The sequence below is a fragment of the Anopheles merus genome, chromosome 3L, assembly GCF_017562075.2.
Source record: "Anopheles merus strain MAF chromosome 3L, AmerM5.1, whole genome shotgun sequence".
NCBI classification, from domain to species: domain Eukaryota; kingdom Metazoa; phylum Arthropoda; class Insecta; order Diptera; family Culicidae; genus Anopheles; species Anopheles merus.
In genome coordinates, this window is record NC_054085.1 from 33,848,060 (window position 1) to 33,864,464 (window position 16,405).

The 16,405-nt window shown below is 46.8% G+C and overlaps 3 protein-coding genes across 5 annotated transcripts in view; 1 reads left to right on the forward strand and 2 right to left on the reverse strand.

The window, feature by feature from the left end:
• The first annotated feature begins 1,642 nt into the window (after positions 1–1,642).
• LOC121599873 lies at positions 1,643–2,886 on the forward strand. The gene is made up of 2 exons (XM_041927977.1): positions 1,643–2,163; positions 2,258–2,886. The coding sequence occupies exons 1-2, from the start codon at positions 1,657–1,659 to the stop codon at positions 2,834–2,836; spliced, it is 1,086 nt and encodes a 361-aa protein (XP_041783911.1). The 5' UTR covers positions 1,643–1,656; the 3' UTR covers positions 2,837–2,886.
• Positions 2,887–8,695: 5,809 nt separating this feature from the next.
• On the reverse strand, positions 8,696–11,061 carry LOC121599918. Its single transcript, XM_041928068.1, has 4 exons — positions 10,983–11,061; positions 9,962–10,909; positions 9,232–9,706; positions 8,696–9,128 (listed from the first exon to the last, which is right to left on the reverse strand). The coding sequence occupies exons 1-3, from the start codon at positions 11,059–11,061 to the stop codon at positions 9,519–9,521; spliced, it is 1,215 nt and encodes a 404-aa protein (XP_041784002.1). The 3' UTR covers positions 8,696–9,128; positions 9,232–9,518.
• Positions 11,062–11,681: 620 nt separating this feature from the next.
• Positions 11,682–16,405, reverse strand: part of LOC121598347 (RNA-binding protein 24-B-like) — a 50,345-nt gene continuing 45,621 nt past the window's right edge. For all 3 annotated transcript variants that reach the window (XM_041925024.1, XM_041925025.1, XM_041925027.1), the window contains exons 6-8: positions 16,123–16,282; positions 15,929–16,016; positions 11,682–15,856 (exon numbers count right to left, since the gene is read on the reverse strand). In XM_041925024.1, coding sequence (XP_041780958.1) covers positions 15,681–15,856; positions 15,929–16,016; positions 16,123–16,282 — 424 coding nt within the window. In that variant the 3' untranslated portion in view covers positions 11,682–15,680. The remainder of the gene's footprint in view (positions 15,857–15,928; positions 16,017–16,122; positions 16,283–16,405) is intronic.

Sequence of the window (16,405 nt, forward strand, 5' to 3'; positions counted from 1 at the left end):
GATCGAAATGCGCATACGTGGGCTACGCGAAGATCCGTCTCGGTGCATGTTAACGCAATGGCAGAGTCGAGCACGGACGAGGAGCTTTCACACTACGCGGCAACCGGCAGCGGCGAAGCGGACGGCACCGAAGAGGGGGCGGTCGTAATTGAGTACATCGAGTTGCGGTACGAAAGCGGCGACCCGACCAACTACCGGGAAAGCTTAATCTAGCGGACCCGCGGAGGGCGACGGATGGCGCAAACGCTGTTAATATCTGTGAATAATATTTACCTTTCGGTTTGTTCGTAAATAAAGCGAGATTATGTTCGAGCATGAGTGAAACGTTTCTTTTCAATAAGTTTTTAATTTGTTAATCCTCTCCCTCGTTGGCCTGCTCACGATAGAGCTCGTCGATGTGACATGGCCCGGTCAACAATCATTCTCCAGGATGCTCAGTCGCTTGCTGCAGCCTCACATCCATGTAGACACTCGACCTCCGACAAATCTCGCTTCGAACCTGTCGAACACCTTCTTGGTGGGGCAAGAGTCCGGCATCCTCATAACATGCCCCAGTCATCGTATCCTGCCAGCCTTCACCACCGTCATGAAGCTCGGTTCACCGTACTAACACACCGTCAAAGATGGTCCAGAGAATGCGTCGCTCAAACACACCCAGAGCATTTGCATCCTCCACTTGAATGCTCCAAGACCCATTTCCATAGAGGACCACCGCGTGAATCAATAGACGCGTTTCGACGAAACGATTTCTGCTTGAACACTCCTGTCAAAATCACCGTTTTCCATGGCAACGGAAAATCGAGCAGAGTTCGGTGAATCTTATTCGTGCAATTTTACCATCCACCGCAGGCTTAAGATTTAAGATTTAAACGCTCAGAAGCGAGATAATAATTAGATAATAATTAATAAGAGAGTACTGATTTAATTAACTCTGAAAAATACGCTCTTCCCTCACTGCGAGCGTTACGTAATATAGGGATGAGCCCTACCAAGCACATATTCAAGTAAGAGTGAATATTAGTAATTTAAAAACAAATCGTTGATTTCATATTGGATTATTGACTTCCTATTGAAGTTCTTACTGGATCTTTATCATTAAGATTAATTTTATATGGGAACCTCAACAAATGTACAACCAGGTTGCAAAGCATAATTTTTATTTGCATTTGTACTTTGAAATATTTCACATGAAACATATCATTATCCATGGCATTTACGCCACTGTGTACATCAATCCATTATACACTTATGTTTAGCTTATTGCCGTTTTGCTTTATTTTTTATCAATAAATTTTAAAAAATAACAAAATAATCGACCACAGAAAATGTGTGTACTTTGTCGCATGAAAACAGTTTACCTTTCGCACAGCGACTCATCGTTATCACTGTTGGTTTATTTCAACACACAGCACACACTGTCATGCATGCGCATTGCCTGGTAACAGATAACACACAACAACACACCGCATCATCTGCGGGCGATCCAATGCAATGCCCCTAACTTGCTTCCCGTACAGCATGCGGGAAAAATGAAAATACTTTCCCTTTTTGGGTTTTGCTCTACCCCACGCAATATGTTGACTTCAAAAAGGCCGTCCAGATGCGCCCGGTGCTTCAGTTTCAATTTGTCGACGGAGTAAAACGCGTGCTACAAACATGCGGCACTGTAGGTTGTACGTTTTTCTGCTAGCCGCGCTGGTGCTAACCGAGTGTATACTAGCAATTGAAGCAACCGATCACAAAGCAATCCATCTACCGACGCGAGCAGAACAACCTAGAAAACTAAAATCGAGCCGCCGAGAAGGACGCTTTCTAGGGTTGCTTGGTCTGCTTACGGGCCTTACGCTGGTGGATTCCCTCGACGATGATAACGATCGTCCGCGACGCTCAGGGTTCGTCAAGATTGACGTTGGCCATCCTGCCGCACTCGACGCATTCTACGGAGCGTACGGTTACAGCTCACCCTACTGGACCGGTGGATCGTCCATCAACATAAAGATTCCTTTCCGACCGCCCGGAGCCGAATTTGAAACGATGGCCGTCATACCGTTCCCCGTGCACTTTCCACACACCGGACCATCCCACTACGGGTCCGCACCGGGTGGGATTGAACCGCGTCCGACCATCTTTTCCGATCCCGTGCCGAGCGCCTCGAACGGTTCAGTGAGTATCGGAAAGACTGCAACGACACGGCAAGCGACGAACTGTTTTTTTTTTTTGGGTCAAACGATTAATCTTTCGTAATTGTTCATTTTAGGAAACAATTGTAGCCGATGAATTAGAGCTGCCGAGGGGAAGAAAACAAAAGCTCGCTTCTAAAAAGAGCTCTACAACCGTTAAAAGGCGATCCCGTCCGAAGCTGAGTCCTCCGAGAACGATACGCAGCACACTGCGAGCGGACGCAGAACCAAACGAAGATACTAACGTGGAAACTGTTGAGGAAACAACCACCACGAGCGATACGCCAACGGTGCTAGCGCCCACCGAACCGACCGCGAGTAACGATCCCGACGTCTCCGCTACTAATACACCGACCTCGGATCATCATGCGCCCGTTTCCGAAGAGCCCGAACCAGCCACCCCGGCGTCGATCGTTCAATCCGAGCTCAATTACGTAACCCAGCCAATGATACCAGCGTCCTATTACACGCACCAGCACAGCCTGGCCGATCTGTCCGCGATCGAGCTGACGACGGCAGCGAGCACCCAAGACTTCCCCCTGGCAGCGTTCCAGCCAAGCCGGGCCGATCATTGGCAGGATTATTACGGTACCGTCGCACAGGAAAGCTCGAACCGGCAGCTAGGGTTTCTGCCAATCGCACCACCCGCTCACTGAGTGCAGCCAGCGAAACGACTCATTTTCTCAATAAAAACCACCATCCTTCATTCTCAACACTTCCGATCTATCTGACCCGTCTCGACTCGCCGGGTACTCGGTACTCTCCTCCCCCAATCCCCCCCTTCGTAACAGACGTGCGATCTGCTAATGTGCGAATCGTAATGACGCTTACGTAACGCCTGCGCATAAAAGCGTAACAATGGCCCGTTCGGGCGCAAAGTGTCGCATTATGCGCCGGTGCCATAATCCACCTGCTGCGTGCAGGGCAAATGATGTTTTTATGTCTCGATCCATCGCACAAGGGACAGGCACCCCGCATCCCGGTTGGCTCTAATTTGTTCGTCCCGGGGTGCAGCCATACGGCCATCGCCGTTTCGCCTCTACCCTGCCCTAGTGCGACAACACTTGTTTGTGGGCTGGACTGTTTTCAAGTGGTGGGTAATAAAAGCCAACGCACAGATTGCTGCACCTTTCCCCGCGTCGAAAGTGGTAGCCACTGCACTTGTTGTTTGGCTCTTTGTTTTGGCTCTAGCATCATGTAGCGATTATCCTTGCCCGGTGCGGCCCGAAGGACCCTGGCGCGAGAAGGAGAACGGGTTGCCCGTACTGAACGGGCGTCGCGCCGGGGCGAGCGGTGGCGCAACATTGTTCTGGCCCGTTCGAACCATCATCAATTGAACCCTGCCAGCCAGTGCAGTGCAGTGGCCGGGTAGGACGAGGAGGGGAAGGGGCGTAGCACTCGCTGAACGGGCGCGTTGGGCACGCACTGCCGATGACTGGGGTTTTTCCCCGAGACAGTTCATTCGCATCCTTTTGGGGGGGGGGTAAATGAACGGTGCACATACGGTCCTGGGAACTTGGCTGGTGCTGCCTGTGCTGCCTGTGTGTGTGTGTGTCTCTTTGTGCTTTTCGCTGTTGGCATAATGAATTGGCTGAACCGGTGGAACGAAAGAAGACAAAAAAAGAACACCCATTTGTGGTTATCGCTTGGCCGGGTGGCGTGTTTTTTACCGGGTATAAACTTTCGTTTTTGCTATTGACACTAATTACGTCTCCGCGTCTGCCGTAGCTTTAATAATTAAGCACGTCTGTAGAGGGTTTACTACTTTCGCATTAGTTCGAGTGTGTCACTTTTATAAAACTGGCTTTAGGTTTTTTGTCTCCATCCTTTTTATAAGTAATTGTTTGGCAGGTATTCTAAAAAAAAACATCATTCTTTGACATTCCGACTTTACCTATTGGAATATAACATTAAATGAATCAAATTTAAACATTAAATAAGCATAAATTATAATCCAATGAACATAATAAAAACTTTCTTTTACATAAATATGCATGTAATTATACTTAATAATTTGCTAAAGACATTTCGGGATGGGATACAGAAATACACGAATTAAAATGTCCAAAAATGTTCCAAATATTCAATATCAAAAACTCTTCAAATTTAACAAATTAATGTTTTTTGTGTGCAAAACATCAATTGATAATGCTCCCGAGATTGTGAAAAGTGAGCTACATAACGTTATAATCAGCCAGTATTCAATTATTTATTTATTTATTTTCGGAGTGATTATAAAAATGGATAATATCAGTCTTCTAAGCCTAAATGAAACAGGTTTTCGAATAAATAAAACTAAACCTTTCCTAAACAGTAAGTTTATATATTCATATCTTGTAGTGTAAACTGAGTTCAATAAGTTCAATTTATCGTCAAACAAATGATTATTTTACAGGGTAGGCTGGGTGAAATTTTACAGTTACGGCTTTTAATTTAATCAACAACTTTTTCACAGACAAATGTCGCAAGGATACACTTTTAATCCACTTTTTATAATATAAATATATGACCGTCTTCTGCTATCAACGTTAAATGACGCAAGACAACATATTCCGTTAAAAACCCTTTCAACCGTTTACATGCTAGACAACCACCATTTCCGATTTCGAATAAGCATCAAACGATCTCTCTTATCGTTTAATGATGTGCTTCCTTTTGGGAAAATGCCATCCCGCACTGAAATGCGTCCCGACGATCACCCATCACACCATATGGGTGTTTGTTTATCTCTGCTACCCCTTTCACTTCGTACCACCATTGCGACTGACTGACTGACTGACTGACTGACTGTTTGACGCCATTCGTCCGGCCAAAAGCCTTTTTGCGCCATTAGCACAGTGTCGCAAGCGCAACGCAATCCTGCACCGGCCCAAACTAATCAAACATTCCACAAACCAATCCTGATCGGTGCCATAATTAATGGTTTCGTTAACCATAAACAACAAAAAAAAAACCCCAAAACTTTTGCTATGTCTTAAAGCAAACCACTCAACAAAAAACACACCAAAGCAACAACAAAAAAAAAGGGTGCGACATGTTCATTTGCACAGGAAGTGCGCTCGCCGTGTTACTCTCGCCCGCTCTCTCTCTCTCTCTCTCCGTATCGCAGCGAACACGAGCCTGGCGCCCCGTCCATTTCCGGGGACGATCATGTCCGTACGGCTGCAGACGCGCAGACACACATCCATCCGCAACACAGATCCGCCGATACCTCCGGAGGCAGACTGTGGACAGCCCCTAGAGCGCAGTGGAGACGACGACGACGACGTTGACGACTACCTCAAGCGCGGATCAAGCACGTACCACCGAGTTGCTTCACAGCACGAAGGAATGAAAGAGAGCAAGGATCACAGCACAAGGACGAATGCGGGACAGCGAGACAGCACGAAGCACGGGAGACATCCTGCGCCGTTTGTGGCTCCTCAATTAGTGCGGTGAAACGGAGCGAGCGGCACGAGCGACAGGTTAAAATGGGCGAATGGGTAGCAAATCGATCTCGACTCGCATATTTAAGACTGGTTGTGCACCGGTCTATCACTATCAGTTGCACTTGAGATTTCATCCAACAACGAACCAACCGAGTGACCAAGTGAGTGCAGTGAAACGATGAAGCAATTCTAAAGCACGATCAAGCGTTACGTGACAATAAGCATAGTGTATTTGAGTGAGATTTGCGAGCTACGGAACTTTTATCAAACGAAAAACAATGGTGCTATCAGCTGTGTATTCGAGGATCGTAATGGTGGTGTGTTTAATGCTAGTGCCTACAAACGTATCCAGCTATGCAATAGGTACGTGTTCTTGGAGAAGATCTGAGAATCGGAAGTGCACAACAAGCAGGAACGGAAGCGTTTCTCTCTAAGAAATGTGCTCATCTTCTTACACAATTTCTAACGAAAATCATTTTCAACCCTTTATCAATAGATCACACTGCATCCACCGATACAGCGACGTTGCAGGTTTTAAACGAATTTCGGACACGGCTTGTAGCGGAAGGAGTTATTCGTGACGCTAAAGGTAAAGATCATTAAACAAAGATCAATACGCAATGAATCGGGATGTCTTCTAGAGCGATTATCTAATAGTAAATTGTTCTTATCACCAACAGAACTAACAATGGATACCTTCGATGAGCTGGAAGTGCTTCGGCTACTTCCCATGGTTATCAGCTTCATGAAGGCAAACGCTCTGTCATCCCTCGAGCAGGACGCGTTCGAGCACATCTACGGCAGCATTTGGGAGCTGGTCGTTGAAGAGTCCCACCGGTATCGGGGCCAGCCGCGAAATGCAATTCTTACCGCACTGCTAGCCTCACCCGAAATACGCCAAACGACAAATCCCAAAACCAACGATCCTCAACACAACTCCATTTCTGCGCCTGCAACTTCCGCTTCGCGGGAAGCTCCCTCGCAGCGAGTGCTGCACATGGCTGCCACGATCGTGCAAAAGTACTACCAACGCCAAACGAAGCTCACCAGTGCCAGCAAACGCAAGGCCTCCCAAGCACGCCGAAATCAACCCCGGCTAAGAAGTGCCGATGTGCGTACGAAGCAACTGTCTAACGGTTCGATTCGCGTCACTATCGAACTGCCGCGCTACAAACGTTCGATCGCCAAACCCAAACAATCGCCCACAAAACAGAAGGCGAAGGAGGAGGTGCACGAGGAGGAGGACGAGGAGGAGGACCCCGAGATGGAGGCAAAGATTTTGGCCGCCATTCAGGCACAGATTGGAAATCCCAGCCTGGAGGAGGAGGAAGACGATGAAGAGGACGACGACACTGCAGCGCTTGGTGAGGATTCATCCGAGTACTTAGACGACGAACCCGACTACATGGGTGTGCTCGGAGATGATGATGACGACGATGATGATGATGATGATGATACGGAAGAATATGAAGAGGATGATGATGGGCATCTCGTCAACGGGCTGTTGCGAACGAGCATGCAAGATTTCGAGAACCCTTCCTTCAACGAACTGTTGCTGTTGGCGGCCCGGCACAGAGCGGCACAGCAGCGGCGGCAAAAGCAACAGCAACACCATCTTGCCCACCGAATGAAACCTTCGTCGACGCTTCACAGCAGCTATGAGGATTACTAGCCTTGCGGTAGATATCGAGTGATGTCTTGATCAGTGAAAGGATCGGTGATCGATGCCTGTTGAGTGCGATGGGAGCGAATCTGCAAAAGATGTGTGGAGCATATCGTGTGAGTTCGCCAGTGCAGCAGCATTAAACTTCAAACAAATCGTACAGAAACGTTAGCGTTAGTGATTAAGGTTAAGGTTAGGTAAGGTTAGTGTGGCTTTTATTATTAGGTGTTATGAATGTTGTAAAAACTCATCCTTCGAAACATTAAGTGCAATGCAAATCGCTGTCGAATAAACTATAAGTGTTATTTGTGTACAAATTATATCATTTTGAAGTGTTTCTTTTATTATTTTATTTATTTGCATGTTTTGTTATTGATAATTTTCAACTAGCAACAATTAGTTAACAAAACAAAAATAGCTAAATATTGTTCAATACAGCTCCACCACAAGAAAACTACACTTAAGGGCCCATTGTACAAGGTTCAGGCCAACGAAGGCTTGTAGCAACCTTGGCTGATCGCTACGAATTTGCCTGGATTGCAGGGCGGCTATTATCAGTAAAAAGGCGACTGATGGGAACGAAGGCTACCCTACAACACGACACGAAGATGACAAAAAGGGCGAGAGATTGGTTTGAATGATGTAAAATCGACGGAGCGCAATACCGGTAGTAGATACTTAAGTACAGTGGAACACCTCGCACCGAGTAATCCTTATAACGAGTTTTTCGCAAAACGTACAAATCTGAATGCTTAACAAATACTCCTCATAACGAGTAAAATCACTCATTGGTGTTCAATATTCAGTTTGTTGGAAGCTGGTTTGAAATCTTTGATTTATTTGTTTATTTATTTATTGTAAAAATTGTCCACCATACGACAGACGCGTACTTCACTGCCGATCGTACCAACGAACAGTACAACATCTTACACGAGATAGGATCGTTTATTTCACGCGTGAGATGGTTAAGCAGGCCTAGCAGCTGATTCCTCTTGGTTACGACATCGTCAAGCTGGTCATAGAAGCTTTAGAAGCACAAACTTCTCATCAAGGTGCACTCCAAGATCTCTGGCACAGCTTTTACGCTCAAGTATGGAGCTGCGTAGGGCGTAATCGTATCGAAGAGGTACTCGGTTTCTCGTGAAGGTGATCATCGCGCAATTCTCGACACATAGTTCCAGGCCAATTTGTGAAGCACCAGAATTGGAACATGCACATCTTATCCGGAAGATGCATCTGATCTGCTGGTGAGCGAACCGGTGAATATAATTTAGTAGGAGGAGAAGTGCCGTCTAGTCTAAATCGAATCTAAATAATTGTGCCTTTTGAATAAAAACCCTTTTGAAACTATTTTCATGTTTTATCAGATATATATTTTATTTTCTCTCAAACTACAGCATATAAATTGATCAACGGTGACTCTTCACACCTTTAAAGCATCGTATTTACTAATTAAATTATTCATTCCAATTAGAACTACACACATAGCTCCCCATTCATTTCCTTTGTACAATGTCTATCAGCCGAGAAGCACGGCTCAACGATACTGCCACAACACTGCCAGCGCATCCTGTTCCATCTTCTGCAAGAGTTTGTCCTTAAATTTGTCATACTGACGATCGCGCTCCATGCTTTCGTCTGATACCAGGCTCGCCTGCTGCACGTCGTTGCCTCCCATTCGCTCATCCTCACGCACCAATCGCTTCAGCCAGCTTAGCTCCGCACGTTTACGCTCCATGATCGCCGCATGATGGTTCGTTGTGCCGTACCGGAACACTTTCGGATAAAGGCCCCAGCTCTGCAGCCGCTCGCGGTAGGAAGCATCCGTCCAGGGCGTTCGGACCCAATCAAGGGACACTGTTTCGTCGTAGGAGACAAGCAAAGAAAAAAGACAACGCACACAAACAAAATGATTTAATCTCGAACGTTCCAACACACGTTTTTCGTGCTTTTTACTTACATTTTCGTGCAAACAATGGCCGGCTTCCGGTTAACACCATCAGAACCGTGCAGAACAATGCGCCCAGCAGTACTTTCATTTTCTTTTCAGCTTAAAACAATGCAACGATCCTTTCTCTTCCACCTCACAGCAGCAACTGGCACTGGATCGATGGCGGACGGAAACGAATGCTGCATACGCTGGCAGGTAAACGACTTCTTTTGATGCCATTGCGGGAAGAAAAAACACAAAGCGAAAAAAGGATTCCGACCGAGGCAAAACAGCAGTAAACGGTACTGCTGTACGGCCTACGGTTCCGTGCGCAAACGATCTGCCTCCGCCACCATCAAGGGCCACAGGTCGTCGAAAATTTCCGCCAGCGCATCCCTTTCCTCGGGCGTAACGTTCTCCAGGCGCAGTTGCTCGACGATGTGCGGTATCAGGGCGGCCATTTCCGGGTCCTTTACCATCACGGCCATCGGGCTGCTGCTGCTACCTGCACAAAACGATGCAAAAGAAAAAAGGGTTGTTAATACACTTTCTTTTTTGGGAAATTTTGTTTGTTCACTTTCTTCTGGTTTAGGTGTAAATAAAATAATATATAGAACATAAATATTGCTGGTAGCAATTAACCCGATCTTCTCATTGTTGTATGGAACAAAACGCCATCGCTACGAAAAATCACCTTCCCGATTGGTGCGCCCTCTAGCTGTCAGCAGAGTAAACCTCCAACCGTTCGCTCAATGCTTACCTTTATCGTTCCCGTTCGCGGTGTGCTGCATGTTGGCGTCCTCCGTTAGTATGATCACCTCCGTTTCGTCGTCCTCATCCTCGTCCGAATCAGGCTCCTGCGACAGCAGATTCGGTCCCGAGCTAAGCTCATACTTAACAGAGCCCCCATCCGGTAGAAATGCAAGATCGTTTCCATTCTGCATACGAATATCAATTGCTGGATCGGTCTTCAGCTCCACTCTCGCGCGTTCCGTACTCGCCACCGCCGGCTCCACCTCTAAATCGTAATCATTCACCACAGCCTTATCCGAGGCGACCGGCTGCTCTGTCACGTACACGATTTCCACCGCGCTCGGTACGGCTTCCGTTCGCTTCTCGTCCACATTCCAGTTCACATCGTTACCGCTCGGCTTGCTGTACGTTGTCTCCTGCAGCTCTTCAATCTCGTTCAACACTTCACTTTCCGACTGCACGACGCGCACCAGCAGGCCGCGAAAATCGTTGAACGCGTCCCGCAGCTTACCCTGCAGCGTGTCCTCCATCGCCGTCACGTCGTTAGTCATGTGGCCGGTCTCGCGCAACCCGGTCAGCGTTTTAACGACGAGCGGAAACAGCAGGCGGAAATCGTTTGCCAGCTGCTCCTTGATCGGATCCCGGGCCGCATACTCGCCAATGTTAAACACCTCCTCGAACCCGTCGACACCGGACAGCAGCCGTTCCAGCTCGTCGCGCAGATCTTCCTTCGTGAGCCGGTCGATCAGGTTGCTCAGGATGGTCGTAGGCTCCTGGTAGGCCGGGCGATGGTAGGACCGCATCACCTGCACCAGATAGTACAGTTGCAGCAGCTTCTTCGCGTACGGATCGATCGGTGCGTTCGAAAGGGTCCCGGCAGGAGAGTGTGCTGGTGGCACACCATGATCAGCGTACGATCCTAATCCAATGAGCTGTGGATCGGTGTTGGATGAATCTGTCGAAGTCGAAACAAAAGTTCCCTTATTACCTATCCACTGCACACAACGCTTTTCCTTTTCAATGCTTACCACGGTCACGATCCACGATCACATAGCTCGCCCCGAACTGGGAGCAGCATAGGACGGAAATAATCACCAGCAAATTCATCCTTCACACCAAGTTTGACCGTCGCTTCCAAGCACCACGCACGACTGAGCATCACTCCGGGCAAGTCACGTCCATTTTATAGCTTTGCACGGTCCAGCATCCTCGCCCAACACGGGTCGTCCAGGGCATTAACGATCAAAAGCCAACAATGCAGGTTGGCGAAGGGTAGTCCGTCGCTTCATCTTCTACCTGCCGAACGAAACGGATGAAAATAAATCACGAATAATACGCGCGGGCCTGCTGCCAGTTGCCGTAGGTCACTTCCGCTGAACTCTACCCCACGGTAGGTGGTCGCCCAGTCTCGCCTTACCTTGTCTAATCGCTCTCGCCATCATGCCAGGTTGCAATGTTTCCGCCCTCGTTTTTTGTTGTTGTGTTTTTCTCCCTGTAGAGCGGGTACGGCTAGAAGGATTCGATGCGTGTCTTGTCGACTATCTGGTGCGGTCTAATGTAGGGTCATCACCTTAACCTGTAGTTTCTGCTTTGAGCTGGGTGCAAAAGATTCGATTTTTTAAGGTAGTTTTTGCTTCTTACATGCATTCTCGTATTTTGTGCTGAATTTCTTTCGTTCCAAAGCAAAGGATTCAAACACCGCTAGAGTTTTATTCAATATTTTTTTATATTTTTTAAATATATATATATTTTTTATGTATATGTAGAGCTTCTAATCTGTATAGTATCCTTTCTTTCGCCTTTTTTTTGTTATATTCCCTCCCTCCTAAACTATGCTGATGTCTTGTTGTTGTTTTTTTATGATATCTGTGTAGCCCAGTGGCCGTTTGGTTAGTACTTAATCATCTTATCAATCTTGTTTTTTTTTGTTCTTTTATTATCTTTTCCTTATTTTCTTTTAACTTTTTTTGTGTTGCTTATCTGTTCGATCCTTCCACCATTTCTTATGCGAATATGCGTGTGTAAGGGTTCTTTTTTGGGGGTGTAAATCAATTACTTGTGATTTGTTTGTTATTTGCTTTTTTAATGTTTTTTGTTCTTTCGCTGCTCCTTTCGGCTTACACAGCTGGTAGAACTTGTTGAATTAATAGTGTTGTTAATAACCGACAGTTTAAAATATGCTTACCGTAAACCGTTAATTGTTACTCCAATTCGACCCCTGTCCCGATCGATCGGGTTGGTGGTTTACACGAGCACCAGAGCAACGATCGAACGATCACACCAGACAAAAAACCTTCCGGCTCTTCCGGGGGCTTTACACTGAGGCGCGCCGGTTGATTCTGATCCCCGTGTGTCCCTGGTCCGCGGCCCTCCTCCTAATCCTAAAGTTTCCTGCCCCCCACAATGCAGGCATTGAATTGCGTGTGAGATTCTTATAAGACGTGTACCGGATTGCTTATATGCCTATAATGCCAACTGTGCCGCCACTGGTCGTCGCTCGCCACTCGTGTCGTGTATAAATAATTTAAACTTAACATCTACAATCACGGCGCTTCTCGTACTGCCTCTCCTTTCCCCTTTTCGATTCCCCTATCCCCTAATCCCTCTATCCTTTGGTTGCCGTGAACAGAGCTCCTTCCAGCCCCCTCCCCCCGGGAGTTTTTAACATTTTTACACGATGCTTTTATTTCAAAAAAGAAGATGTGCTCTCCACCTCTAACTCGTTGCGTTTGGTCAATGCATCAAATGTACTGCGCAGCTCAAAAACATCGCTCCCCTCCCCCCAAAAAAGTGGTCTTACTACGAGGGGGTTCCCCTTTCCTTTTGTCGTTTTCTAAGTTCAACCACTACACATTTTTACACAATTTTTAGCACGCATTTCTTCTGCAGCTCTTTCCACCCGAACAAGGGTAACCCCGTTCACCCGCAGCGCATTAGAATCGTGATTTCGATAAGTCTCACCTAAGATTGGCATATTTCTTTTCTCCGTACGTCCAGCATGGACCTCATGTACTCTTTGCTTTTTGTTAACGAATTTCGTGGTGTTTCAGTGTGCCTGATACAAAGTTGGGAGCTAACTGGCATGAAATCTACGTCCGAAATCTACCGTCAAAGTTGGGGAGCTGGTGGTGGATGGGTGCTGGTGGGTCTGTTTGGGTATTGTCACCGAATTTGTTCCACCGCGCAACGTTCCTGGGCTGCTGACTGACTGACTGACTGAGCAACAACCGTGTCTCCCTATCCGCTTTCAAAAGCCCACGGTTTGATTCCTTTCAAGCGGCAAAGCGTATCGCGTCTCCTCCAGCAGCATGATACCATGTTAGTGTGTGTTTCTGTATTGCTGTGTTTCGTTTCATTGCTCGGTGTTGTTACTGTTTCAGCTTCGCTTTTTGCTGGTACTGGTTGTTATGTGTTTGTTTCTTCTTCTGTTTTGAAAGGCACAATTTCACCACTCCTACTATCCACACTTGTGCGCACTGTGCTGCTAAATTTTGACTCCTTTTTGTTATGATTCTTCCAAATATTCCAAAACTCCTCTGTTGCTGCTACTAAAATCTTGCTTGACTCGGGGTAGTGACACGAACACTAACTTTCTTCGTTTTGGTGTATATAAAGGTTAACTTTTAGATCGGCGGTTTCTGAGGTTTCGATTTGGTGGCCGTACGTTCATACTCTACCCATTACACGTAAATGTGCAAAAATGAAGGATTTTGTAGAAGAGAGAAAAAAAGAGCAATGCAAAACATGCAAATCGAAGCAAGAAATTGAAAAATCATAATTTCGCTCATAAATTTCACAAAAAAAACACAGATAAAGCGAGAGCAGCTAATGTACTAACAAAATCAACTGCGAAAGAGATAGTACAGCATCGAAACAAGAGTTGTCCAAATAAAGCACAACACAACGATGGATGCGCATTTAAAGGCGCAAAAAACAACCCAAACAAAAAAGGACAAAATAAATTAATCTCCCAACTTCACAGGGGAAAAGCCAAAGCACAACAAAACCATACGATACAAAAGCACATACAAACGCACATAATTTCACACGCACACACATACACACACATTTGACTAGAATTTCATTCTTCTCTGTATGCATCTGTCTTCTGTCCTCCCACCCCTCCCCCCTCCCCCACGTTACACGCGCGAAAACCGCGAAAAACGGAAACAACGGAAACGGAAAAATGATACGCAACGATCGAGCTTTGTTCGCTTGTTTTTTTTTTTTGTTTTTAGTATTGCTTGCGAACGTACGCATCGATCCGACTCACTAATGTGCAAATGTGAAACCAATTGATGCTGCCACTTCTAGTGCTCTGAAATCTGTTCCTTTCTGTTTTTCGCTAATCGCTTTTTCTTCTCTCACTCTCCTCTCTCACTACCTCGGTGGGGATAAGACGACGCTACATCATTTTGTGGTATTGCTTGCGTGTTTTGCTCTACATCGTAATAGCAGCCACATCCTACAGGATATTGCATTTGCATTCAAAAAGTCTGATTCCTACACAACCCCTAGTTCTGCTGCCTCCTCTACCCCACTATCCAACAACTATATCCGATAAACAATTATTGCAAAAATCAGTCCACGGGATTCGGTTGAGAGGACTACGGCGGGGCGAGCACGTTCTGACTGTGAACCGTAAACTGGGATTGTTTTCATCTGTCCAACATTGCAACATTGCTTCTTTTTTTACACCTTTCCAGATCTTCGCTACATAAGCCGACCTTACGAAGGACGAAGACACGAAACAAGAATTGAGCTTTCGTAGAGTTATGCTGTCGTACTGTTCTTCATTTTGTATTGCTGCTCCAACAGCTTTGTCCAACACTGTTTATTGCTTATCCGCTAAAAAGTATCTGTTAAGTAAATAATGTGTCTCCCGCCCACGGTGCAACCGCGTGTTCTGCGGCAAGTTCCTCATGCAAGGTTACTACTATATCGGTCTAGTTCGGCTTTTCTACAGTACGTTAAAAACTAGTTGTATAATAAATAGAGTAAATTTCTTTATATGCCTGAATGCCTGCTGCCCAGGGGCGCACTTTCGCACGCTGGCCTTTGCTTGATGTGTGTGTGTGTGTTTACAGATTCTGACGCTGACTGGTACCGCCGCAGAGGGAAAATAAGCTCTTCCATTTCAGCCGCGGCTACATGCTGTGTGCTTGAAATATGTGCGAATTGGCAATTATATGCGCTCATAGAGGGGTGTATTTGTGTTTGTTGAGGCTGTTTCCTTTTTTCTTCAATTAAAGAGATGAATATTGGAGAACGACGATTGATTGGTGATTGATTGATCCGGCTTGATTCCGTTACTTTGCTTTGCTGAGTTCTTTATTACCTATCGCTTACTGTTTGCATTTCACGTAACGCAACGTTACGTAACGCTTCCGGTTTGGTTAGCTGTTAGTTTGATAGATTTTAAAACACTACACACCTCCGAAGGGGCTAACTAAAATGTACGCTCCAACCACGCGCTGTTTAGTTGTGTTTTGTGTAATTGGTTGGTGGTTTGGGCCGTTGTGTTCTTCCTATTTCCTTTTTCCAATTTTTCTTTTTTATGTTTTTTTTTGGCTAGGCAGCGGACACTACAAACTACACTATCTTCCAACTCCTCGCTGCGTTGGCGCAGCGGAAGGCGCACTCGTCACGAGTTACGAGCGCTTCTCGTTGACGCCACCGACGTCATCGCCGAGCAGCGACAGCATCAGCGCTTGCGGTAGTAAATATTATTGCAGTCTAGCCTCCTGGAGCGAAGCACCGGTCGCGTTCTGATAGGGCGACAGGCCGGGAAATGCACCCGCCGCGGCAGCAGCGGCGGCGGCGGCAGCTCCTGCTTGCGGCAGCGTGGCGTACGTGTACGGTCCGGCCATGTACTGGGCGGCGGCGGCCGCAGCTCCGGCAGCTGTGAAAAAAACACACACAAAACAGATTAGCTGAAGATCTTAGATAGCACCCTTTCGCGCTATTGCCTTACCTGAGGCACCGGATCCATAGGGATACGCATCGAACCCTGTACTGTACTGGCCCGGATACGGTGCGGCGGCGGCTGCTGCTACCGCATTCTGTTGCGACACAATTGGAAAGGAAATCAGCGAATTATTATTACTATCGCATCCACTCTAACGACTCGTGTGCGGCTCAGTGCGCTCGGCCCCGGCGGTTGCTTACCTGGTACTCGTAGAATTGACTAGTGGCGGCCGCGATGGCGGCTGCGTGCGACAGCTGGGTGGCAGGGATCGGCACCAGTCCGGAGGCGGTTGCGCCCGCTCCGGTCGATCCGCCTGCCGTGCCTAGGTACGGTGTGCCGTAAATGTAAGACGGTGGCACTCTGTAGGTCGAGCCGAGACCGATCGGTGAAAGAAACAGAGAAGGAAAAAGGAAAAGATGTATTAAATAGTGCTTCAATTAATTCTCTTTCGCAACCAAGTACACTGCAACCAAGAGCAACAAC